The sequence below is a fragment of the Haliaeetus albicilla genome, chromosome Z (assembly GCF_947461875.1).
Source record: "Haliaeetus albicilla chromosome Z, bHalAlb1.1, whole genome shotgun sequence".
NCBI classification, from domain to species: Eukaryota; Metazoa; Chordata; class Aves; order Accipitriformes; family Accipitridae; genus Haliaeetus; species Haliaeetus albicilla.
The window spans coordinates 51,189,201-51,216,992 of NC_091516.1; the positions used below are offsets into that span (position 1 = coordinate 51,189,201).

General features: G+C 39.7%; 1 protein-coding gene across 3 annotated transcripts in view; it reads right to left on the minus strand.

The window, feature by feature from the left end:
• Positions 1–27,792, minus strand: part of MCC (MCC regulator of WNT signaling pathway) — a 225,732-nt gene that overhangs the window by 56,796 nt on the left and 141,144 nt on the right. For all 3 annotated transcript variants that reach the window (XM_069775900.1, XM_069775901.1, XM_069775902.1), the window contains 3 exons: positions 17,175–17,288; positions 10,146–10,288; positions 2,540–2,676 (listed from right to left, as the gene is read on the minus strand). In XM_069775900.1, the coding sequence (XP_069632001.1) occupies positions 2,540–2,676; positions 10,146–10,288; positions 17,175–17,288 (394 nt within the window). The remainder of the gene's footprint in view (positions 1–2,539; positions 2,677–10,145; positions 10,289–17,174; positions 17,289–27,792) is intronic.

Below are 27,792 nucleotides of genomic sequence, written 5' to 3' on the forward strand. Positions count from 1 at the left end.
GGGCAACACATACAAAACTTTACTCTTGAAGTCATATTCACTAGTTCTTGACTAGCAGCCACCCATCTGTTGTAATAATAGCAAAAATCCCTTTATAATAACAACTCACTTATGACCAGCATATACCACGCAGGACGCTTAATTGTAAAAACCTCTATTTTGTTTGCTTGAATTTGTTTGTTTCCATAACATCTTCTATAACAGACATTTTGTCTATTTAAACAATCTTCATGGACCTTGTATGCTGAGTTTTGTTCCTACAATAACATTTTCCCCAGAAAATAAGGGTTTTCAACAATGAGAACCCCACTTCTCACAGAAAACCAGTACAACCCAATTACAAGCTCTGCAAGACGTACTGGAGAGCATTCATAGTTTTATCTCTTGGTGTTTTATTTCCTGTAGCAATGGAGCAGCATATCCACATGCATTAGTGTATCATGACATATTACTGTTTTTAGTAAGTCACTGATGCTCATTCCATTAGGGCAATAACCAAGGTCATGCACATGGTTATTAAGTCATAATTTTTTATCCTTACATACCTTTATCTAGAAGGATAAAAAAATACATACATATTTGTGTATATATACATGTGTGCATAGACACACACACACATATATACACAAAAGGATTTATTTTCACAGGAATATGGAAACAAAACCCAAAAGGACAGAGTCTATGTATAGAAGAAAAACATGGAAAAAAAAGGCAAGAATCCCGGGAGTTAACATTCTTATTTTGTCCATTGCTATATTTCATTTTATTGCCATGTTTCCCACTGTTAGCAGAAACTTAAATGGATAACTTGCTGTTAATATACACAAACCCTGCTTCAGCTCCACTCCATGAAGAACAAAATCAAAGGCCTAGCCCCCAAATAAATGCTGAAAAGTAAGTTAGTTTGAAATTTTTTTGTCAAAAGAAAGGAAAAAAAAAAAAGGAAAGAAAATTAAAGGAAAAAGAAGTCCTCATGTTAGAATCTGTTCAAGTAGGAACTTAATAATAAGCATTAACTTTTGACACCAAAACCACTCATTTTTTAAGAATATAAAAACCTCTACTTAAAATATCTTGACTCCATGCAATATTTTGTTAAGAATACTTTGAATTCCGTATGTTAAAACACTTTGCGATTACATTATTATTAATATTATTCTACCAATGTTTCTAGAAATTAAAGACACTGAAATACAAATGTGCTGTGGCAGGTCTTGCATTTATAAACAAATACAGCTCCAGAGCTGGTGTATTCATTTCAATTTAAGAAATCATAAAGAAAATCTCTTTTATACAGTTGCTTACAATAACAACATGTTTTCTAAATTATTAAACTCCACTCGAGGGCAATGAATACTATGCCCAAAAGTCAGCCTGCTCTCAGGTCCATTCCTCTGAAAGGCACTGTCCTGGAAAAAGCAGCAGAAAGTTCTCAATAATGAAGTGCACTGCTCCAAACAAGTGGAAAATGTTTTAATACAGTTTCTTATGTATGGTAGCAAATATTGCATGTTGCACTATAACCATCAAAGCCTCATGTAGAGGTAGCAGCTTAATATTTAAGGATCACAAGTTCTGCAACAGGGCTTAAGACTGCTATTTCAACGATTTCCTGAAACAGTGCTCATGTACGGTATCACCCGAAGAAGCTCCCAGGCACCCAGCTAGTTTACCTAGGGAAGAAAATGGAGACCAACTATTTGGTTTTAAATATAAATTAAGAGAAATAGTATTCTGAAGAGAATTCTGAAAATAAGTCATAGTGAGGATTACACCAGACTTGTGTTCATCTACAGGTATGGTCCCCAGCTACCGTGCCCAAACACCTAAAACATTATCATACTGAAGGCCTAGTATCTGCTCATGCTTATGTTGCAAACTTTATGGAGTTAATTATTCCATACTTGGAGGTTCTTCAAATGATCAGTAACTGTGCTTGAATGACAAAATGGATGGAATTCTGAAAGAAAGATGCTTGCCCTCTTAGTTCTTAATCAGAAAAAACTAGTTACAGACTGTCTGCAGGTGCTCCCTACTTGCACTGTATTTGAACGTCTTGTGTCAGATTTATTCTTGTCTAAATCCATTTTGGTAAGCTATTCCACACTTATAAAATGCTCTCAATTTTCAAAAAGTGCAGACATCCTTTATAGTTAGGCTGTAAAAGAACTGGACAGACAGTTCCATTCCCCATGCTTTCTCCCTCAACTTTTACTCTGTCTGCAATTCTTTTCTAGAGTTAGACTACTTTATAGGCACATGTAAGGTATGTGCACAGCTTTTTTCTCCCTCTTCTTTCCCAAAAGTAATGAGCTCTCCTGAACAATCATTCCATTTTAGATTCCATAACTATTCTACATCAAGGCAGAGAGGTTACTTTACATCTAAGTTCATAGTCATGGGGAAGTTAAGCATTTGTTGTCATTAACACAGCCTAGATTCATTTATTTCCTCACCAAACATTTGGATTTGCATTTCAAAGGCTATGATGCCTTTCTGCTGTGAGAAGGCATCACGTCTACTAAGAAGCATAACTCACCCATGTCTGCAGTGACCATGGTGGATTGATTCTCTGGTACCGAAACAGAATTCTGGTCCATGCTGCGTGAGTCTTCATTAACCTCATGCTGGCTGTGGCTGAGCTCTGACCGCAGCTCTGAATACTCATCTTCCTCCCTGGGGGAGAGAGGGAGAGCAAAGGCAGAAATAAAATCCTCTGAGGAAATACGTATCTCTGTGACACTTACTTCAGACCTGTAAGCTGAGCCACAGGATACAATCCACACAAGTGCAAGTGTTCTGCCCCACTGGCGGAGAAGGGTTTATACCCTTCACGGCAAAGCAACTGTGCTATGCCCACTTGCAGCAGCCAGTGCCTGGTTTCCACTTCTTTATTCCCAAGTTCACTGTTACTCCAGACCACTGTACAAGGAAACAATGGGTGGAACTGAGTGCAAGCAAGGATGTGTGCAAGAAGGACATACAAGGCTTTGCAGTAACTCTCCAACCAATTCTTAATCAGCACAAGTGGTTTTTTATCCCAAAGTGGATTAGCAACAACTGATTTTGGTCTCCTTCTCAGTTTCAGGATGCCACTGGCTTGTGTGCAAAGCAAGCGTGCACACACACATCCCTGCATATGTGTATCAAAATGTTCTTGGGGACAGGTAAGTTTTTCATCTTCTCTTCTCAAAAGGAAGCGAACAGATAAATGAGTATGGTGCTGAACTGTTGGAGTTACTGGAAAATAAAAAGCCTCAATTACCTAGGTTTTAACTTATTTGTCAAGCTGGTTCTACTAAAATAATTGAGGACAAGGAATACTTTAGCTAAAGCTAAGGAGCTTAAAAAATTAGGGCTTTTCCCTCCTGTCTCCACACAAAGAGTTCAAAGCACTGGGAAAGAAGATAAGTAAATGAATAATAGCTTTGCCTAAGAGCATTTGTAAACATTTTTTCTTTTGATCCACTTGCTGATTCGACTCAGGATTTTTTTTTTTTTTTTTACTTCCATAGTGACTGTTTTGACATTACAGTATATATTTTACAAATGAGAAAAATGCCAGCTTATCCAGGTGCAGAGCCACTCTGATAAGTAAGCAAACAGCCATCATTTTGTTACACACTAAATCAGAGATTCATTTTGCTGCACATTCAGCAGAAAAGTGTGAGAATGGAACCATCTGGATTTGGAAACAATAAGAAATAGCAAAGAGCTATCTGGGGATCTGCATCTGGGAGGGGCACCTGTAAAGTCAAGTCTGCTGTGTGTAAGCTACATGGTGATGAGTGTTTCTCGCAGAAATATTGCAGGGTTTAGCCTGGAGGTGTGTCTGGATTTGCCAGGCAAAATAGGAGAGAAGATGGCCCATACACACAGGGAACAATGACAGAAGTAAAGTCTGCTCCCAAAGTAGCAGAGGTGACAATTTATGAACCAGGCCAACTCAAAAAAGGAATTTCAGCTTGCTTGCCAAGCAGGGTTTCCCAAGGTACTGAGATGTAATCTACAAGAACTATTATGCTCTCTTACCCCTTACATTTGCTTCAGTGCAAAGAAAGTCTGACTTTATCAGAAGCACTTAGTGACTATTATTAAACAAAAAATGCAGGTCAGCTGGTTAAAATTGAGATTTAGATCAAAGAAAGGTCTTTAAGGTACCATGCAATACATGTTTAAGAAAGTGTGAGAACTAAATCATGAACAGCAGGAATTAAAACAGTGTAGTGAAGACACATAAGCATGAGTTAATATTCCATGAACTCATTTACTATTAGCCACAGCACAAGCCAGTAGTAATTAGCTTTAGACAAAAACAATTACCAAGTATTCAAACAGTTGCATGTTTTTGATCTGAAGGTAATTCATTTTTACATTGATGAAACAATTAGTCCCACATTTTTAAGATGTGAATTACCTCTACAAATGTACAAGAGGCTGTATTGATCATAAAACAATGCCACACAATAATAATTTCTCACCACTTCTTTTTTGGCTCTTGTTGTATAGATTTTCTGTTTAAAATCCAACACAGCTTCATCTAGCTAGTACTAGTGCTGTTTTTTCAGTTTAAGCACCCTCAGTATCTTGGGGCAGTTGAAAAGTATGTCATACGGCAGGACTTACACCCTTCTGATGGCTCAAGCCAGAAGTCAGTTTCTGAATAAACTAATGCTTCTAAGACCCAACCAGAGAGACCAGAAATCCATTTCTGGTAAAGCGACAGCCAGGTCAATCGGTTTCTCCACCACCAGCCTGATGGGGAGCAGACTGAGGGCTAAAAACACAAGGGGGAATTTGAGGGGAGTGGTGCACCACAAATATGAATTCTGCCTTTAAAACTGAAGCTGGCAGTAACAGAAGTTGCTGTTTGAGACTCCCCCTTCCCTAAAACAGAAGAGTGCTCCAGTGGCACTGGAAATGCAAGGCGCTCAACAGCTGACGATGACTAGCCACGGAACTCCTCCCACACCACCCAAAAGGAGGAGCCATTAAAACTTTCTTGTTGCTGCCATCACCTAGGGCCTTGCTGGAGAAAGCATGTATTTGTTCTCCTATTCCAGTTGCTGGAATGTCATGATGAGTTGGAAGCAATTAAGATGCAGATCAAGCTGTTCTAAACACAGACCTGCCTGGGATCAATGCCGGAGCAAAAAAGTGTGTTTTACGGCTATGTCTGCACTTAATGCTTTCCTCATGTTCGGGTGCAACTGAGAGGATCACAACTGCTGCACAGACACTGAGAAAAACTTGATTAAGTAGTGAGCAAAACAGCGTACTTTCAGCATCCTTTCACACCGCTGACAAGTTCTGCCAGGACGTTGGCAAGGTGCACATTCTCTTCATGGCTGCAAACAGTGCCTAGTTTCACACTTCAGGTGCCAGCAGTTTTTCAACAATCATTTTACTTGAACAGGGATTTTTCAAGCATTCTAAGCCCCTCAGATAGAAAATACTACAGGTGTTATGCGCACTGCAACCCAGAGATTGACTGCTCCCCGTGTATACACACTTCAGGTCCCTCTGAACTACTTCACCTGTTAACAAATAATGACACACTTGAGACAACATGGGAATTAATCACTGAAGGCGTGTGGGGCTGGGTATTGTATGCTGAAGCCAATGCTATCACACCCACACTGCCATTTCAATTGAATCCAAGTAGCTTCCACCTGGCAAATATTTAGAAGCTAGAATCAGACCTCCAGGTCATTGTGAAAATATAAGTGCCATGTGTTGTTTCTTGTGATGCTGTAGTCTATTCACTCTCCTTCCACATTAACTCCAACACAACCTACTTTCTGAATGTATTTCAGAATAAAAGCTTTAAGTCTGAACAAATGGTTTTACAACAATGGGTTACAAGCTTCTTGACAACTGTTTCAAATAATCCTTAGCAGGCACCAATATTCAACAGAGTATATTTCTGTTTGGTATTGTTAAAGTTGCCTACTATTTTTAGAGATGCACAAATGTACCCAAACAGCCACTGGTTTAGAACTAAAAGCTATTTGATCTCTTCCTTTTTCCTTTTGCTGAACCTCAATTCAACAGATATCTAAGAAAGACTGTCAGTCATAGGCCAAAGTTGTTTTTGCGCAGCCAAGATACAGATGATTTTGCCAGCCAAAGACATGATTAAGAAAAAGAGTTGAGTTTGAATGAATCTAAGGCAATATTAGTAACTTCTGAAGTCAGGAATATTCACCTTTAACCTAGATGTAATTCCCTTTTAGTACACTACTGTGTAATCTGTAAATCCTTTCCGCGCTTCAGAGTTATCAGTTGTATCCTTTATGTCCAAGTATTTACAATATGACTCTACAACTGGGAAGATCCATTTGATTGGCTTTGCTGTCTTCTAAGTTGTACCTACTTGGGGAGAAAATGGGAGTAGGCATACACCTTCTTAAAGGACAGAGAACCTTTGCAATGCAAAAAAAAAAATCTCTCTTCTACAAATTGAAACAGCAGAAGTAGGGGTAACGATGCCACCGGCATCCATTCGACATGCTACCAGGAACCCCAAGCTAGCATTGCTCAGTGAAAGCTGTTCACTCTGCAAGAAGCTGACAAAATGTGCTCTGCATCATAGGCTCTTCTGCCCAACAGTCTTGAAGAGTTTGATGAAAGCCTGTGACTTGACTTTTATAACGAATTTAAGCAAAATACTAGCCACCTCCTCCCACTCTCTCCCTAATAATGTAGACAAGAACAGTGAGACACTGTCACACAATTACAATTTTCCAAGAAAAAAAACAAAGCCAAGGTTTATGTTTCCAGACTGCTCAAATAAAAAAAGCATCCTTATCCTAGTGGACCACTGCTTTAGTGGTTTTTTGCTCCCAAATTGCTACCTTCTTCAGCTGGTAGTGGGTAAATTCTGCACTGTCACACATGAAGAACTAGGCAAGCAAGAGGCTTGTCTACTTGCGCAGTATGAATATAGGCAGCTCTCTTTTTACCCTTAGTATCAAATCAGTCACAGCTGTATTTCAGGGGTTTTTTTTGGTGAGGTTGGGCTTCCAAACCAGCTGGGCTGTCCAGAGCAGCAGCAGGAGGGAGATGAGACAACTGCAGATGAATGTTGGCTTGCTCCCACAACCACGGTGACCTCATTTTCCTTAGGGAATACTGGAAGAACGTAGCACAAGAGCAGCAGCTAACTTCAGGTGGCCACACACATGGAACTTGTTGTACCCAAGAAATGGCTAGCAAACCTGGAACAACCCTAGAAACTTCTAAAAATACTCCTGTAAGATTACTAAGATCAGGGTATCAGATATACCTGGGAAGAGGCACAGACATTGGCATGTGACTTAAGCTCTCTTCCTAGAGCTGGCATTAGTAAACCACATGAGCAAAAGCCATTACACTTCAAGCTGTGTAAAACCCCTGACACTGCAAGGGCAAAAAAAAAAAAAAAACCATCAAAAAACAAAGAAAGAAAAATTCTCGGAATGGAGAACATTAACTAGCTTAAACAGCCTGCCAACACTCCTCAGACTGTTGCAATACCTTACTCAGATTTAACCGCTCTTTCTGCTTACTTTCTGCCCTACTTTCTGAGGGTACTACTCACATTCAAACAAAGAGCTACAAATTTAAAGATAATACAGCTCAAGGAGGATAGTCAAATACCCTCCATGAAACTCCAGTTTCTTCTAATTGTTTCCAGAATATTTTTGGGTTTTGGAAGGAACCATGAAGCATGTCATAAAGCGGCAGTACATCAAGCTACATGTTAGTTTATTTTTACAGCCTAAAAATGATACATGACAATACTGAACAATCTCCGTGTCAGCACTGGGGAAACATTTATCTGTTCTGCAATTAATGTAAACTCAGGAAAACTGTTTCCATATAGACAGCCTAAATATTGTGATAGCACAAGTAAAGCCTCCACTCAGCATTACTTGCAGGTATCCAAGAGTCAAATCAAAACTAAAATCCCTCCTGTGTTCTAGTTTAAAGGAAAGTATAAATGCTGAGGCACTAGCAGGGCTGTGCTCCCAGAATCCTTTCTCTACGGACTGTTTTGTTCCAGCTCCCAGGCTCACAGTCCCCACAGCCAAGGGTGGAGTGCTGTGAGTCACACCTGTCCCAGCGAGGACCGCAATTACACCGCCCTTGCTCCATGGGATGCAACAGCTTCTCAAGAGTGACGCAAGTAGATACCAGAGCGGATTTACAGAAAGTCACAGCAGGAAGTATCAGTTTTCCTTCTTTCAATTGTCTTTACAAACCCTATGGAATCCCTCCAATTCTACCTCTGCTTGCCGTTTTTAGGAGGACTATTACTCCTCTGTTCCCCAGACACCAAATTATTGGCCTACCAGAGAAAACACGCTATTCCAATCAATAAAGGAAATAAAATCCACTAACTTAATTAACATTTTTGTTCTTAGTAATAAAACCAGAACAAATAAAACCAGAGGAGGCATCCTAGCTGTCTGAGCAAAACAAGCTCTCACACAGTACGACCAAACAGGTGGGGCACAGCGCTGGTGCGGCACGTGTTGCAGCAGTGCTGTTCTGAAGCCTTCAGAAACCTGCATCCCCCCTGAAAGGGGCAGCCAAACTGCACTTTTCATGAGAAGCAGCATGCGCTTCCCATCAAGCTTGGTTCTTACGTCTCACTTTCCTGTGCATGCTACAGCTGACTGGTTTATGGACATGGTTGAACATTCACAGTATCCACCTGATCCCAGTATTTTGTAACTGAACACCACTTGGTGTTTACCTTGCCACAGGGACTCCAAAAACCAATTTTTATGGATTCTACGTAGTATTTTTCTTAAATGTCACAGAGTTCTTCTGCCATTCAAGAAAAAAATATCAATGCAGCTCTCATGCTTCTCAGATTTTGCTTTCAAACTAATCTTTTCAACTGGTAGAGCTTTACCAGAGAGGAGGGCGGGATGGGCTGCCAGTATCATGCTGTAAAGAAAGGTGACTTGAAAGAAGACTAATGGGAAGTTTGTCTGCAGAGGTATCAAGCAAGAGTGAACATGGCAGTCACAGGGATTTTTTCAGGTAAGTACTACCAGTTTAGAAAATACTACCTGAAAAATCTCACCATGATCATCACTAGTTATGATCATCTCAGAGATGGAAATATTTCTCTTCTTAAATAACATCAACATAATGTGGTTTTTATAGTGGTATATATGTGTGAAGACACTTTCTCTTATTTACGGTACACCAAACCTTTTTCCTTTTGTATATAAATAGTTTCATGAAAGGTTAAGTAAGTAGTTGTAACAACATTGCCTGGTGCTAGGAGAAACATTTACAAGGGAGAACAAATGAAGCAGTTATCAAAAAACCTTGCAGCTAATAGGCAAGGAAAACTGAAAATGTGCTACACGGGCAGAGCATCGTGTCAACACTACCTATGAAAGTGTGAAATCTAATTTGATGTCCTCTAGAAAATCCATAGATTCGAGTAGTTTAGTTGCATCCTCATAAGCTAAACTTTTAAGAGCTCCTCCTCATTCTAGTCCAACTTCCTCTAGGTTCAGAATGGGTAAGAGCAAGTTAGGAAAAATAAAGTGTTTTCCTGTAGTCAAATGTAAAGTTTATTTTAAGACAGTAACAAGTAATGAACTAATGTAATCCCCCAAGCTTTGCTGCTCCAAAGACAGGCAACAGCATGATTTGTACCATTGTGTTTTGTCACAAATACCAGTACAAGTAGATGGAAAACCTACTGAAATCCATTTGAGCCACATTCGTCTCCGCAAGTGACTTAGCTTAGGTGATCTATAGGATGCCACAAAATAAAGTTAAAAGCAGAGGTGCAGGCTGGATGGCTACATCTTCCTTTATCCACCATTACTATCACTCATCTGGTACCTTGGCATGTATGTTACGCTAAAGGAATATTTAGATGGCACAGTGCAGTTCTTCACAGTGCTCATTAAGCTTTGTGAAGTATGATTTTGCCATAGAGAATGTACCACTTCTGAGCCTCGGGATGATACTCTGCAGAACACATACCTTAACTATGGGCAGCTACACAATACCAGTCATAACAAGCCTAACTACCTCAAAGTCATCATCAAATTATATTTAAAGTATAATTCACACCATGTTTTGCACCATTCTTACATTGGCCCAGAATATGGAGGAAGTTGCTGTACCTTATTGTTGTTCCCTGTAGTCGATCAATTTTCTTATTTAATTCAGCAATGATACTGTGCAGCTCTGTGATTCGTTCCTCATAGCGTAGTGTTGTTCGCTCCTGCACGTCTTCATGCTCTCTCATTAGGTGGGATTGTTCACACTGAAGCAGAGAAGCAATGAACAGAAAGGGTCTTATGAATAATTGCATAGAGATCAGATATAAGGCAGAAGTGCACACTGTTAATGGTTTTCTTACTCATCAAACCAATACTGCCTTAGCAAGAGAAAAGGACAGACGCAAAATATTGACGTACACAAAGGTATGCAATTACAAGATTTTAGGAACTGAAAGACTATGCAGTGTACTTATTACTATTTTTTTCTAAAGGGCAGAAGTTGCCCTTCTTGCTTGAACAAAAAAATGCCATTTGCAACTCAAAATAGCTATAAATGTCTCATCTTTGAATCCGTGAACTTAATGATGCATCATGAATCTTCAAGGATCTTCCCAACATGGCCTGAATTAGAACAAGTACTAAGGCAGAAACCACATTATTGTAAAGAAAAGTAACCACACTTTGAGGATACGACTTCTTCTCTAGTGTGAGTATTTGTTTTTATTAGCCTTTAAAGATAACATAACATATTTTTTATTATTTTAATCCTCTACAATAAAATGCTTATTATTTGAACAATTAAAAGGCTACACGGCTGCTTGTTTTTTATACCCATCATGAAATCCTCCTTTTTCTTTCCAATAGAATTTTAAAATCCAGCCTCTCTGGCTTACTCTTCACACCAGCAAACACGCTACTTCAATTACAGCAAACAATTACAGTCTACTGCAATTACAATGCAACAGTGCGTGCTGATTGAAGTTACGCTTGGTAGTGGCTGGAAAGAGCAAGACTCCTAACTTTTTGCTTCTGGCCCCCTGCAGGAAAACAGTCAAGCCTCCTTGCAACCACAGAATGGTATGTACTACGCTGTCAATAAAAGAAAAGTCACAAGCCAACTGACAGTATAAAAATCACACTCGTTAACTGAAGACCTGCAATGTAACGTCCTAGTAGCATTTCTAAAGGCTACAATTTATAGTATTGGATCAGGTCCTCCAACACTACTGTATCGAAACTTATTTTTTCAAATCAAGGAAACACTCTATACAGAGGTAACTCCCTCAACCCTTTGTATCATAAATATGAAAATTATACCCAAACTACTGGGTATGCCAGCATTTTCATAGTTTGCCTTTATACTTTTTGGCCACTCACATTCACAGCTTAGGAAGATCATCTACATAAAAGGCTGCCTGAAAACTAGAATTTATGTTGAGTTTCAATAACATTTTTATTTTAAATTTAAAAAAAAATTTCTTTCAATATTTTTAAATTCCAGGAATATGCACATTGAAAGGTAGCCCAGACATTAGAGCACCCTTCCACGGACTACAACAAAATGGTTTCTTACTCCAGCTGGAGTCAAAAGCATTTTCACCTACACTAAGACAAACAGATCATATCTTCACACTGAAGAGGAGAGCAAAGGGTCACATTTGAGAAGACTGATAATGTTCACCTGGCTTTTAAGACTTCATGTTGGCAATTGACATGGTTATACATGTGTATTATAGTGATTTTTTTATTGTAGGATCATTCTGCAACTTATTTCTCACCTTCCTGTATTTTAACATTGTATCTGGCTGAAGAACTACCATGGCTGTCAAAGTGCAGAATTAACACAGAGAAAATGTTCTTTAGAACAGATTTAAGTGCAATAAAGAGTTGCTTATTCTGCCCTTCTGAACCTAAATTTCCTCCAACACACATTGATACCCACAAATGCTACCTAAGCATTATTCAGATCAATTACATGCACTGGTTTTTTTGTTTTAAACCAAAAGATGTTTCAGATGGAGTGTATAATAATTATTTTCAGACAATAAATAAAAACTCTACCACAACAATTTTTGTCTTTCTAAGCAGTGCACTGAAAAGCAGGATTTGTTTATCTTAAGTGAAGATATATGGACTCTTGCTAATGGACCTCAGCCACATCACCAGTCTTGCTTTCTGTTTTCTCCAGCCATTTCTCAGTCACCATTTTTCAGGATAACCATCATCTAGTAACAGACATACTTTGCGAACAACCAGCAGTCTGGCAATAGAAGTCAACAGCTTCACATTTGGTTCTTTAAAAGGGCTCTTGGATTATCTTGGGCAAAAGTAACTGGAAAAAGGCAGAAAGGAAACCTTTGTGAAAGACAGGACAAGATGCTAAGATGTACTGCTGTGCCTTGGAGGTGGGTACACAGTTATGTCTCATGCGTTCTAGTCAGCCATGACAAGTCTCAACTAAAAAAGGAAAAAGCATCCAAACAATAGAAACATAGTTCAGTATGAATCCCAAAATGCAGCAATGGAAAATTCTTCTGGTTATACAGGATTGCTCCTTATTATGGCACATTCAACTCAAAGCTTAAAAGGGAAAAGAAACAAATGTATTCTTTGGTACCCATTGCTAAAGTGTTTTTCTGGGACACTGAACCTGTTCATCATCCTCTTCAGTTTGTGTCCTTTGAGTCTCTGAACAATGATATGACACCAGTTCCTATTTATTTCCAAGGTGTACACATTCAGCTCTTGCAATTTATTTGCATGTCACTCACATAAACTTTTTAAGATAAATACCTTACACCCTTTTCCTCATCCCTCTTCCAGCCTCATACTTCAGTTCTGATCAAAACCATTAAGAGTTCTAATTCTCTGAGAAAGCAAACACAGGGGTAATCCACTGAGAGGATGCAAAAGATGAGCAATTGTTGAGGTTGGGGAAGAAGTTTCCAGCACAGTTCTCAGTGTAAGTGACCCTTAACTCGTTTTTGATACACACTAAAAAGGTTATTTCAATTACAGTATAAATTAACAATGCCTGGAAACACCTTCTTCTGACATCTTGATGCTGGGAAACAACCACAAGAGCAAGAAGAGTATGAGGGAGAAGGATGATAAGAGAAAATATTTTAACCCAAGGATATTGTCTCAACACATGATTCTACTGCCTATTAATGTACACAAATTCCTAGCACAGTACATACCACCAGTGCAAACCTTTATGTTAAATTTGCAGTGTTCAGTCAGAGGACAAAGAAAGAACCACCAGCAGCAGTGCTTGGTAAGAGATCCCCCAGTGCCTCAGGCCCTGTAGAGACAAACACTGGCAATGGCATTGTTCACCAAGAATACAAGTCATCACCTGAACGAGCCACAATGATAAACCTGTCTAACAGGCTCATAGAGGCTGAAAATCTTTGCTCAACTAATACAGTATTTTAATTTAAGGGGAGTGGCAGATTTTAAAGTGGCAATCCATTCACCTAATTTTAAGTATAAACACAAGTCCATCGTGCCAAATCCTCAATCATGAAAACATGCATGGTCAGAATTGTTTGGTTGCATATTGTGTGTATACTTGATGTGGAAGAAGAATACAAGGACACAGGAGTAATCCATGCGAGATAAGGACATCACACAACAGAATGAGTAATTTCAACATACATCCAAACACCATGCATTTGTATTTCGAGTTACTTTGTTAAATGAGAAACTGAAGCCTTCCTGTAAAGTTCACATATTCTTATATGCCTACAGAGTGTTATTTTTATTCTTATACTGAAATTCTGTTGTGCCCCCCTAAATTCTGAATAATTGAGAGGATGGTAAAGAATTATTACTGCTGTAATGGGACTTACTGCTGTGTCATACAGGATCCAGAATAATGCAGCACAGTCTTTGTTACCCTGTGTTTAGAGCTATTGTAAAATTCCAGAATTACAAGAACTATCTTGTGAAAGGAGATGAAACGATAAGAAAGATGTGGTAAGTGAATTGTCTATTCTTGTTGTATTTCCTGAAATGTTCAGCATGTCATTAAATCCCATGTTCTATCACAAAACTGCAGAACTCAGCGTCACAGGATGTAAGAGATGTGAAGAATGTGGATGGCTTACGAAGAAGATTAGATAAATCCATGGAGGATAGGACCATGGAGGACTATTAAATGTGATGCAGCCTCCTGCTCACAGATGTTTGCGGAAAGGTGGGGGCTACGAAGGAGCACAAGTCTCCATATGCGTTTCTTATGCTCTCCCTTCAGACATCCACTATTTATCATTATCAAAGCCAGGATACCATGACAGACAGAACTACTAGAAAGCACTACATCTCTTCTCACAACTACAGAAACATTTTTGGAAGAAGACATTAGTTGTGGTTGACCAGTACTTCACAGTAAATTTCACTCAAGAGATCACACCATTGCCAAATTGTACACCGATACTAACATAGAGACAAGGAGACCTGCTGTCTTACTGAAATAATAAAAGGGTGTAGGCAAATGCTGTAACAGGTCTCCACAGACTGTAGTTTTGGAAATGAGCATGATACAACAACCAGTAACCAATTACATCCTTTCACAAAATTTTAAGCACAGGCTATCCAACTATCTTTCTTCAGCATTTGTCACCTATTACTTGAATTGCTGTTTCCCAAATCACCTCTGCTCTGCACATCACTAATCCTTTCTTCCAAAGTGTCTCACATGCCTCAAGAAATGATGGGAAGGGTAATATCAAAAATGTGTTTTAAGAGCTGTTTGTTCCAGAGAGCATTTACCATGCCAGCTGAAATGAAACATGCACTGCCTTTGTAAGTACAGTCCAGATGCAGAACAGAGATTTAACACTGACCCACTAGCATCCAAATATGGTCATGCAGAACCTCAAACACCTCTCATTTAATTTATGCCTTCTGAACCTCTGATTCGCATTAGTGAGGAAGAAATGCATCAGAAAGAGGTTGTAGAGGAAACAATTATATGATATGATACATATTAATTTGGATGAATCTCTGTGGAGTGGGAGAAAAAGTTCAAAAAATTATGTTAAGTGGAGCATCTACTTGGAAGTGATGCAGCTAGAAAAAGAAGAAAAGATAAAGTGGTTTCACCAGAGCCTGTCTAGTACTCAAACGCAGCCAACACACTGAATATATGAGTTGCGCTTGTTTAATGGCTTATTCCTTAAGGAAGGTTGTATTTTATTGAGTACACCCCCCCAAAATTTTCTATCCACTTGAGGGCTTTAAAAAAAAAACAACAGACAAAACTTGAAAAGAACCAAAACATTAAAACTTCATAGAAACTGTACATTCAAAAGGAATTTTTTAATCTGAAAGCTAGCTAGCATGCTAGCTTTCAGATATTGTGATTTTATGTTATGCACAGTTTGGGTAGCCGTCATCACTACGTTTGTGTTCACAGGTACACAGCCCAAGATCACGTAAAAACCCTCAGCATTACAAACTGAGCACTACATACACACGCGTAATTGATAACCCGTCAAAGAAAACACCAAACAATCTTGTGCTGACAGAGCACATGTTAATTGGGATTAAGGACTGATCCTTAATCCCAGTCACCATCAAGAGGGATTCATTACTGTATGGGAGCACCTACAAGGCATTCTTCATTGGCTGAGAGATGATACGTGTATTTTTAAACAAAGATCTGGAAATAAAACTAAAACACTAACAAAAACCTGTGGTTAGCACAAGACCCTGCAGAGTTGTAAGTAATAACAAAGTCAGTGTAGTCACGCAGAATGACGTGGATCATTTGGACACAGTGGATCCATCCGACTGTTTAATGATTGTCAAATGCAGCCTCATATCAAACTGCATCTCAGAAAGAGGACTCTATCTCAGAGTGCAGCAGAAATTAGAAAAGGATTATAGCTGATAAACAATGTTAACTCCCAGCATGGCTCTGGCTCACAAATCGAGGGAAATAAAAACATAAAAGTGTTTTTTATTTCTGGATGTTGCATTTACGGTCTGCATTAAGACTATCACTTACAAGCCCCAAAACCTTAAAGGTAGCTGAAAAAACATCAGAGAATGCAGACAAGGGCCAAAATATGGTTGGAGGACTGAAGGAAGAGCCTTAAAATCTAGACTGCTTAAACATTTCTACATTGGCTTGAGTTTAAGTAACACACAGTTACAAGACCCTACAAAAATTCACTGAATACTGAAGACTCTAAATTCACAAAATCACAGAATGGCTGAGGTTGACAGGGACCTCTGGAGGTCATTCATCCAACCCCTTACCCAACTCAGGGAGGGTCACCTAGAGCAGGTTGCCCAAGACCAGGTCCAGGTGGCCTGAGGACTTCCAAGGCTCGAGATTCCACAGCCTCTCTGGGCAACAAATAAGATGCTATACCTTACAAGGCAAAATGCTTCGACTGGCTCTATAGAAGTATAAATGATTATATATTTTGAATTAGTTTTGAAATGTAAGTACTTATAAAAGGTACTGGCCAGAATGACAGTATCTGAAAAAAAGGTTTGTTTATAGAATAGCGAAATATTAAGAACAATAGGTCAGTTTTCCCTGTTTGCATTTGCCTCTCTGCATACATCTTGATCTGAGAAGATTTTTTTTTTTTTTTTTTTAAAGAGCTGTGAAACCATTAGAGTTCTGACCTTATTCTTATTTAATCCCTTGGCTTTCCACTGACCGTGTTTTCCACCACAGGTACATACAAACTGGCTTACTAGAAGCTAGACTGAGATCACAAATAATTTCTCACAAACCACCAAACCACTGCCAATTGGCAATAGCTTTTGAACAGTGTTAACGTGTGCTGTGTTTGAATCTGACCCAGGAGTGAAAGGCTCTGCAATCAGTTACCTAATCGACTGAGAGTATGCTACAATTTTTATATTCTAAAATATGTCTAAGCAGTTGCTGTTTATATTGGCTTCAAAACAAAAATAATTCTTTCTTGGTATTTTTTAGAAGAATGTCATCAGCACATAAAACTTAAAATCCACAGCATCTATGTTTCTTGCAGTCTTAAAATTCTTTTCACTTGTGACATTGTCCAGATATTTTATCCTCTCCCCACGCACCATATTCCTCTCTGAAGAACAAGGACAACAGAAAACGAAGGACCATCTTCAGAATCTTGAACTATTGCTCACCTGTGCCTTTGCCAATTTCTTCTCCAGTAGGTCACGCTCCCTTTCTGTTTGTTGTAGACGTTTATTAAGCTCCACTATGTCTCCCTTTAATGAAGCCAGGGCTGCCAAATGAAGCTAGAAAACAAAAGGAAAGAAACAAATTAACCAACTCACAAGCCATGTAGCAGTAGCATTTGAAAGAAGATACAGTATTACACAGCACCTATGATATCTGTGGATTTCTGCAGTAGTTAATAGGAACTTTACTGTAACAAGAGTCTGAAAGAAATCCACATGCTACTAAATACTTTTTACATGGAATTCTCTCCAGACAGCACACACATTCCTTCACCAGAAAACACATTATAAGGATAAATACAATGTAGTCCAGTTGGAAACATGTAGATTAGTTCTAACATTAGTTTAATAGGAAGCAGCTCGAGTCTGGTATTATAAAACCTTACATTCAATGTTGACTCAGATTTGTATTATAAAAGAAGGTGTATCATGTTTTGATGCCTTCAGACATATATAGGTTATTGGCTTGGTGAAGGGAGTAACTCCATGCATAGGATTTAGGTTTATTTTGCAACTAAAGCTTACTCCACTTTGAGCTACTGCTCTGTACTTGTTGTTCTCCTTGGTCCCACATCAGTGAGTTTCAGTGATTCTCATCTACTGAAGCCAAACATGAAGAACCCGAACTGTTTTTATTTCTGCAGTAGATCCTTCTGATGGAAGACATGTTCTACATTTCTGATAGCATGGGAAAATACATAGCAGACTGGGATAACTTAACATCATCTAAATAACGTTAGCTACACAACTTAGAAATCAAGAACAATTCCCAAAAGAATCCTGTACTTGTAACTCATTCACTTTCTCTTCCTGTCCTTAAATATCCCATTCATTGTTACACGGAAGGCATCAGTTAGAATTCAACACTTAGTATTGACAACCACAACCGAAAAGGCCAAGAGGGAAACTAGCCACTAATACTGAAGTCTTTCTTTGTAGTAGTAAAGAAACAACTCCCAAGTTATACTGGGTGAGAAAACAAAAGTGACCTTTCACACTGGACCAAGTAACACAGAAAACAGCGCTCTGTGGCCAAGATTCAGACTGAAACACAAACCCTGTTTCTAGTCCTCCGGCCAGTTTCAGTCCTTTATGCCGACATTTTATTTGGCAGGTCACTTTTAAGTTATTTTTCTTGTTCCATTTCCAGTCAATCTGCTAACACATCCTATTTTGGTATCAGTTTTACCTTTACAGTACTGGAAGCCAGCAAAACCATAGGTGTTTCCATGTACCGATGTGTGAAAGTAGCTGTATGACAGGTATGGCAGCAGAGAGACTAAATCATTTGGCAACAGCTCCTTCACATACAGTATTCCCACTGTTACAGAAAAGGCTTCAAGACAGAAAACATAATTTCATAAAGACTTTTAGATGTGAATTCTGCAGTTTTAAGTGCAGCGTAACTAGCTATGCTAGAAGCTCTGGACATCCTCATTTGTGAGTTCAGTTGAAAGCATTTTTATTACGTCAGGTCCACAAACATCTTACGCACATGCAGCTATTCATTTCAGTACAAATATACATGCACACATTTTTATGTTGCGGCAGGTTTAAGATTCTCAAGGCAGCCTCATTTTTCAAGTGAAAAAACCAGTAATTCAGGCTTGCTACAGGCTTATGCTACACAGCTGCTTTCAAGAATGTACGCTGAAGTCTCTTAATAAACCAGAGACACCCTGAATATCTGTATTTTTGGCCTTCAGCAGAGGCCTTCCTTCCTACCACAGGAAACTATGCACTGGTTTTACAGTGTGGAGAAACAAGAACCAGCCTAATTATACCAATCTGTTCATAATTGACTTCCAATTTTCAGGAAAGCTGGTGAATTTATCTGTTTCTGTTATCTGGCCACTGTTTCACCTTATTCCCTTAACAGAGGGGAAGTGTTGCAATGAAGCTCACCAGTTTGTTCGTGAGATATTGCATTCTTCACCACAGCTTTCAAATAATACAGGAAAAAATGGCTGCAATTCTCTAAATTGAATAAAACAATGCTACTTAGTCAAGTAAGTATCATTCCCTTTCGTACATGATAATCAAATAATCACCAGCTGTGGTTTTAATTAAAAACCAGACCAATAATGTCCATACACATGGCGCTGTAATATAAAAGGACACTGTTAATCTAAAACTCTCAAAGAAAAACAACTTGTTCTCTGAACAGTGGAACTAACGAGGCAGATCTTCTATGGATTTGTCTTTGTCCTCTTCCCACACTGCAGTCAGTGCAGCTCTTCATGTCTGCTAGCACACCCCAAACTGGGTAAAAAACAGCATGAATTGTGTCTGTCTAGTTTTATAGCAACACTACTGCCTAGCCTGGCAGCTCTTGACAAACAAGGGTACCCGATATAGGGTCTCTCTTCTTCAAGTAACCAAAGATTTCTTTACTAATTACAAGGGAAGCTTGTTGCATCTTCTACTACCCAAAATTATCATTTCCTTTCATAAAGTGGACCAGTCCAGTTTCTGAGTACTAATAAAGCAATGAAAAAAAAAAAAAAAGTTACTGAAAGGGCAGACTAGACAACAGGAAGTTATCATACCCAGAGGAGGGCTGCTTGGGATGCTCTGGTTTCACGCAGGTACCCAGTGCACATGGCAGTAAGTCATATGCAAGGGGCGCCTCCAACTACTGCTGCCATACATAATGAGGTTAACACAACTAGTGTAGCTGTGTATTCTTGGCAGAGCCAAGCTCTCCTTCCCAATTCCTTAAAAAGGGCGTTAGAAAGTATTGCTGCATTTTCCCCTAAGGTGTGAACGTTCCCACAAACCATGGTTCCCAGTGTGTTTGTATAGCACACAGCAAAGTGGGAACTGGAACATGGATCTTTGGATGCTGCTGTAACACAAAGAAGGAAACATCTGAGCAAAGAGCTACAGTCAACAAAAGAGACTCTGGGAAGAAAAAAGCTCACATTTAGAATTCAAATTTAATAATCCAAACTCTTGAAATTGGAAAGATTCCATTTAAAAATCTCAACCAGAAGGCAGCAGGTCAGTCACAACTGTAACGCTGCAGCATGCAATCACTACAGGATATGACAACTGAGAAAGAGAGAGGAGAATGGAGGTAGTCATACGGCATACTGCTTTTTTTCTCCCCTCAGCAAACAGTGATTGACAAGGCACAGCTACTATCACTAACATTCATAACAGACATTTATAGTTCAAGGTGGGCTGCCTCTTAATGATACATGATTATGAAACAGGTCAAAAGTTTGTAGAAATTAACGCAGACACCACAAAGATTTCTGTAAACATATTGGTCTGAACCTTTAAGCAACAGGTCCCACAGAGAACTACCTCATGCAGAGAAAACAGTTCATTAACAAAGCCTCCACTATTCATAAACATTATACTGATCCAATACAGCTACTGTTGAATTCCACCAGGAAAAAAACCCACTACCTGATGCTGATGCACCCAAACTGTCCAACAGGACAGGCAAGGTCAACACATGTGAGAGCAGTGATTGAAAAGGGATCAGACAAGCCAACCAACTTGCTTCTCTACCATCATCCAAGGAAATAAGAATTCCATCAGAAACAAAAATCAGATGCATAGTATTAATAAAAAATGCATCACCTATCTTAACTTAGAAGCTACAATTTCTGTGAATTTTTCTGCAAGGACAACAGCAGGTTGTTTACTGAAACACATATACACCACATTTTATACCCAATACTATCCCGCCAGATGCTTATATATTAAATATATAATAACAGTTACTATATTATTTATTATTATTAATATAGCAAACTGTGTATACCATGCTATCTTTAAAATGCAAACCACTGTACAGCTAAGTTTTGAAAAATACAATAATTGAAAAAAAATAAGAACAAGCTTAGGAAAAGTAACCTCCTGACCTTTCTTCCAGCCTCCTTTATGACTGCAGTCTCTTCCCCATTATACCTGCTTCTACAAACATCTCATACAACACTGCAGACATGATTTAATGATGTATATTTTGCACAGTGCTTTAAAAAATGCTTTTGGTGCTGGGCTTTGTGAAATATTCTATGCGGGTACAATTAAAAACACTATTTGCTGGCAGTGAGGTTTCTCAGGAATTTTGTGGGGAAAAGAATACAGAAGTGGATGGGATAGTAGTATCAACTGAATGCCAAGGAAGTGGGGGACTACCGACAGGTCTGTAGTACATATTGCTGGAAGCATTCTGAGGCCATGAACAAAACAAGAGAAAGATGCAAAGGGCAATGAAGGAGGGTGCTGAAAAAATGACAGGTTAAGGTTAAAGCACTCCAAAGCAGTACAATTACTCTTATAGTACTTTATATAGTACAAGTACTTTTATAGCATTTTCCCATGCCAATGTGAACTGTGATACTCACCAAGAAGTTCAATCCACATTTTTCTTTCCCTCAGCCTGGAACCAGACTAATTAAACCATATTGCTGCAACCAGTTGTACTCACTGCTTATGTTTGCTATTTTCAACAGTGAAATCACAAAAAGGACCTAAGCACATCCTTCTCTATGATATTAAAGAGCTAATGTTATCTTTTTCCTCATTTCCTTCCTTCCTCAGCTACAGCACTGCTGCACATCAGCTTGGGAACAGATGTTCAGAAACATAACCTCTAACATAACAAGGGAGCCATAAAAGCATCAAGATCACTGTAAGGAGATACCAACCCACATAGCAATACGAAGCAGCCAAACACCAAAGGACCAATTTATTTGTTCTATGTGTGTCCTCTATGACCGACCGGTAAACCCCTACCATGGAAGAAGGTGTCACATCCCAGTTTCTCAGGACGACGCCTCAGGTTTGCTGATTCCCTGGTCAGGATTAAGGTGAAACAACACCAGGGATCCTTTAAGTCACAAAATTCAATTTTTATTTGCTCACAACAAGAGTCGGCATGCTCACCACCAAAATCGGTATGCTCACCGCAAAATCGGCACGAAACCATGTCGGTAAGCGATGTAACGTGTGCTAACCATGCATCACCAGACATATACCACAGGCCTTGCTTATCTGGGAATCGGTTCAGGGAGGACCACAAGGAGAGCCCTCCCGTTGAGTCAGGAGGTTCAGAGCGGACCCCCTTGCTTTCTAGACTCCGTCTCAGAGAGGAGCCCAGGGGCGGCTGGATCCGCTCCGAGTCCCAGACTTGGTCAGCAGTTTGTGCCTGAAGGGATGAGGTGTAGGGATTATGGAAAAGGAAAAGGGAGAGGGAGAGAGGGAGAGAAGAGAAAGATTTCGCCGGCCCTGGGTCCAGCGTTGGTCTAGTCGGCCCGCAGGCATGAGCACGTGGGGCTCCAGTTTGTGTCCTCGTTATCATCTTTTCCCCTCCTTGGGGCGGGCACCGAACTCCTCAGGCCCGTTAGGTGTCCCGATCAGTTTATGAGCCTTTGGGCTTGGGGGTCGCCTGGGGAGCAACCTCCCCCTCCCTGGAGAAGTGATCTTTTGCCATGCACGGTGAGCTGCCCTGCTCAGCTGACCCAAAGCAGCGTTCTCGGAACAGGGAGCTGCGCACCCTCCGGCACGGCCTCCCCCTCCTGCTGCTGGTGGCCGGTGCTGATCGGCTGCTTCTCACCTGCCGCTCCTTGCTGGGCTGAGGTAGTCCTCAAGCAGAACTTGCCCCACCACGGTGTTTGAGACATTAACGCTTTCAGTCTCTCACAGAAGGCTCAGAGGATATGGGCAAGAGCGATGTGCCCATGAAGTTCAGGGAATAACGCAGGGTTTTCACTGATCACAGTTGTTGCAAAGAAGCCGACTTGATCTCAACACCAAGGGGACTTGAGGGTGCTCTTCTTTTTAGATAAAGAGCTATCAACAGCTGAGCGTGGTGGAAAGGTGTCTCCCTATGTTCATTAAAAAGAGTGTGAATGTCTCCCTGCCTTAGCCAGGCCAACAAGGGGCAGGTGTGTATGTCACTCAGCTCAACATAGTGTATAAAACCCAGAAAACTAGCAAAAGAATTTCAAAGGCAGCAATGGACTTGAGCTGGCTTCAACCCATGGATGCCTTCCTAGCGAGACTGGGGACACCCAGCACTGTGACAGTGAGCTTATTACAGACACCAGTAATGGGAATCACATTGGCATCATGACTGAACCGTGTACTGCAATGCTACGTTCTCCCACGTGTAACTCACATTTGTATTGTGTTTTCAGTGTCTTTTGTATCACTCTGCTAAATCAGAAATCCCATGTAACATCAACTATCCTCAAATGAGTAAATCTGATGTTAAACACAACACCCCGCACATATGGAATATCGAAAAGAACCTGGTCAAACAGTACAGGGCTCTGACCTTCTCTCCTCTCTTTTGTTTCCCATTTGCATTTCGCATGGTTTAGTGCAAACAGCCCACAGCACAGACATTTTCTGTGTATTGCTACTCTTATTTTAATGACAGGCAGTATACACAAAAACACCTGATGAAATATTCAGAACTCTGCCTCACCTCTGAAAACCTCGCCATTTTTTTTGTTATCAGGTGACACTGGACACCACAACGGATTTGAAAACCCAAGCTGCTTTGTAAGATGAAAGATGGGAGGTATAGAGGATAGCACGGAAAATAGTCAGAGTCCCAGCTAAAACTGCAGAAAGGGCAAAACAACAACCAATGCCTATACATGGTACTTTCTGACACCCTTCTCCTTCAAGGGAAAGAGGGAAATATGACTAAAACCTGCAGTTGCTGTCAAGGAAGCAAGAAGGTTGGTAATGGAAGTTCATAATGAAAAACACATTTTAAGACACAGAACAAAAAAACCTTGCCTGGATTTTGACTTCAGGAATCTCAGGGCTGTGATGGTGCCGTGCATTGCTAACTTTCATTAATGGCAGTAGAGAACAGTATCAGGGTTTGCCCAGGAAAAGCTTAGACAAGGCTGGCACTCATCTGCCGAAGTGAATGAGAACCTGTCACGCTAACACATGGCAGATGTACTTAAGATAGGTAATAAGGGTACAAGGGGAAAAACTTACACAGAACAAAAAATATGTAAGACATTATGGCATCAGTTCACATGACCAGGAGACATCTGAAAATCTTCAAAACAAAGGAAAATCTAGGCAAAGCTTAAAAAATCTTCTAAGACAGAAGCTAAAGATACAAAACTTGTGTTACAGACATTTGCTGTACATAAAAACGGAAAGGTATTGGCAATTTTACATTTTATCAAGAGCACAGATCAGCACTACTTGCAAATAATATGCTTACTTAAAGTGATAGTTATATAAATATGTAGCTGCTCTCAACCATTTTTCTTCTCAGTCCTACACAATTTTCATGCCACCTTTTCCTAGACATGCTTCATGAACGGTGCATTTTTATGGTCCAAGTGATGAAATAAATGTAATCAAAGTAAAATTTCTATGGATATACTGACAAGATGGAGTGGAAAGACTTAAAAGAACCACCATCTCCCAGAAGCAGTGACAGGACAGCTCAATATTACCTAGACAATTTCAGTTGTATGATCTCTAGAGCATAGCCCTGAAGTACCACTGTCATCATCCCTTTAAGTAATTACCTAAGGCAAAGTCAAAATATCTGAAAAAGTGGTACCAGTGAATTGTTGGATATGCCTACAAACATGCCTGGAAACTGTATGTTTGAAACAACTGTGCTAATAAAAAGCCTACAAATTTTTGGAGTGACGTACAAAATGGATATTTTGTGACTATGCTGCGGAAGCAATTATTGTCATATTAGACATTAGACAGTTACTTCATATTCTTGTGCAATACTAAACAAATAACGTGCCAACACAAGCCAGGATGGAGCCATCCAAATTCTAGAAAAACAAAGACCAAGTGTTTGTAAGACATACTTTGTTTTAATTTAAAAAATCTGCAGAAGATGTGTTCAATCTGTTTGCATCACTTATAAACAATTTCAACTGCGAGTTTTGTTTTTTTACTGGAAGTTAATATTTGCAGGCACTTGTGAATATTTCAAACCATTTCTTTAAAGAAAACAAAAATTCCCACCTTAATCACAGTAAAAAGTATTTGATAAAGAAAATAGTAACTAAAAGATTGTTCAAATAATGTCATGGAACAGGTAATCTAATGTTATTCCAGTGAGTAGGATCGGTTTTAGAACATATTTTTGTTTGTTTGTTTTTACAAAAGGATGTAATCATGGAAAAGATCTTCCTTTGAAAAATTAACCTGACACAGTTCACACTTGATGAATGGAGCACGGTGCTAATTTGTACTTCGGAGTGTGCCTGAGGGCTAGACTAACAGCTCTACTTCTATTACAACAGGTTTTTACACCTTCATGGAAAAGAAAATTGTAGGTGACATGAGAAGAAAAGCCTAAAAACAAGACCTAAAAGTAACCAAAAGAGACGAATCTCTGAATCTGGAGACTGCACAAAACAGCTGTACTTCGCAAAGTTTACTCTTTTACGATTCTTAAGAAACTTAACTGTCCCATTGCAGGGCAGCCCACACATCCATACCGACAGCCTCTTACCTGGCTTTTGCACCATGTATGAAGGCTCAGCCTTCCTTTTGCCCTCCAAAGGAGGAACCTGTTGCCACTTCCACTCCCAGTGACAGAGAAAAGCAACAGTAAAGCAGGGGATGGAAACGTGGTGGTGGGAAGACTGTGGTTAGGACAAAATACTGTCTTCATTTCAACTCGGTCTCAACACTTTGTCTGCAACCACAGCTTTTCTTGAAGTAAAAATAAAAAAATTGATATTAATAAACCATTATGAGCTAGGGAGGGCTTGGTATGCCCAAACTAATAAGAATTTGATCCCACTTCAGTGAACTGACTTAGCATTCCTACCCTCCTTACAATTACTCTCAATATAATTTAAGTAAGGCAAATTGCCTCTTTTTTTATCACTGAATTGATGGAAAGAGGAAACAGACCTGCTTTTTTTCTATCACCGCTTCTGCCCAACACAACTGAAGAAAATGAACCAATAAGGGAGAAAAACAGTGAGGTTCAGTGCAGGTCCTTATCCCTTGTAAATCTCAGGATGCAAAACCACTTTTCCCTCTTCCTTTCCAGTTCGCAACAACTGCCACAGAGGTGACGAGCATATCATTCTCCCCTCAGGAAAGAAAGGAGTGGAAAACTAATCCCAAGAATGTGCCTCACTCAATTCTCTGCATTTAGCATTAAGGTGACCCACATTCAAGTGCTGGATACAACAAAGACCCAGAGCGGGTGTAAGCTCATCCATGTCACCTTGGTTTCCAACAGCCCCACCATTCTTTACACCACCTTAACCTGCTCCTTCAACTTCAGTCTCTTCTGACTGAGAACAATCCAGATCTTTCAAAACAGAGATTGCCATTCAAGAGCCACTCAAAATTTAGATACTACTTATTATGCTAATTTAATAATAATTTTAAAAAGCATCCCATGGCTCTTGTGCTCTTTTTAAAACTTCTCTACTGGAAAATTATTTCTGATTTCCAAAGATAAGACTGTGGACTACCAACAAAGCTGTACTTACAGTGATACAAGGATCTTTGTCTCTAGCATGACCCACATGTTCTGCTATCATCATGAATTTAGAGAAACAAATTTGTATTGCCAGGTCAAATCAGTGATTCACCACGTCCAGCACTCTGTTTCCACCATAAGCCAAAATCTGATGCTTCAGCAACGACAAAAAAAACCACCAAACCAAACAAAAAAAACCCCCAAAACACAAACCCATCAGCGAAACCCCCTAGAATGTACTTGTCCAATTGTTTGAAATTCATAGACAGCAAACATCTTCCCAGCTTTTCTTAGTCAGCTCATGCTGAATGTCCGTTATGTAGCTTCCAAAACTACCGCTCTAAAATGATTTTTAAAAGCGGCTGAACAATTTTAGAGCCCCCAGCTGTGGCAGAAAAATTCCCCGGATGAGCACATGCTTGCTTAACAAAATACATTCAGTTCAGTTCTTAATTACTTCATCGTTCCAAGGTTAGCTGCATCTCTGAGACCTTCACATTCCCCTCCCTGCTTCTTTAACCTCAGGCCACCAGCCAGCCCCTCCCCATAGGGCTTCTGACGGCCGCTCCTCCCAGAAATCCCTGCACTCGTAGTTGCACCCACCACTTACATGTTTTCCAGGGTGAGTGGAGAACAGGCGGAGAACAAGTTGAGGTCTCCAGTGACCTCCTGGCTTACAAGAAAGTAGTGTTTTTTAAAATGTTTTTAGAAAGGTAACATACTATGAACAACACTCAAGTTGTGCATGGTTGGCCAAGTATCATCCCACCTTTACACTCCTGGCTGTAAATCTCAGACCTCTCCATGCTACGGTCCCCGGTCAGTGTCTCACTGTTGCGGGTCAATTCGTAGCACAAGCGACTGTCCCCTAGTCATACCTGCCATTTTAGGCAGATCTCAGTTCTTTTTGCCTAGCAACCTTTACCAGCCAACCAGTTCAAAACTGGATGTGCAATTTCCCCAAGGGGAATTAACTTCTTCAGCCTTAATACAAATCCCTAGGCAAGAAAATTACTAATATATCTTCAGGTCCTGCAGGAAGCTTCCACAATTTCCCTCTTGCAACATGCCATAAACCTTTGTAAAAGT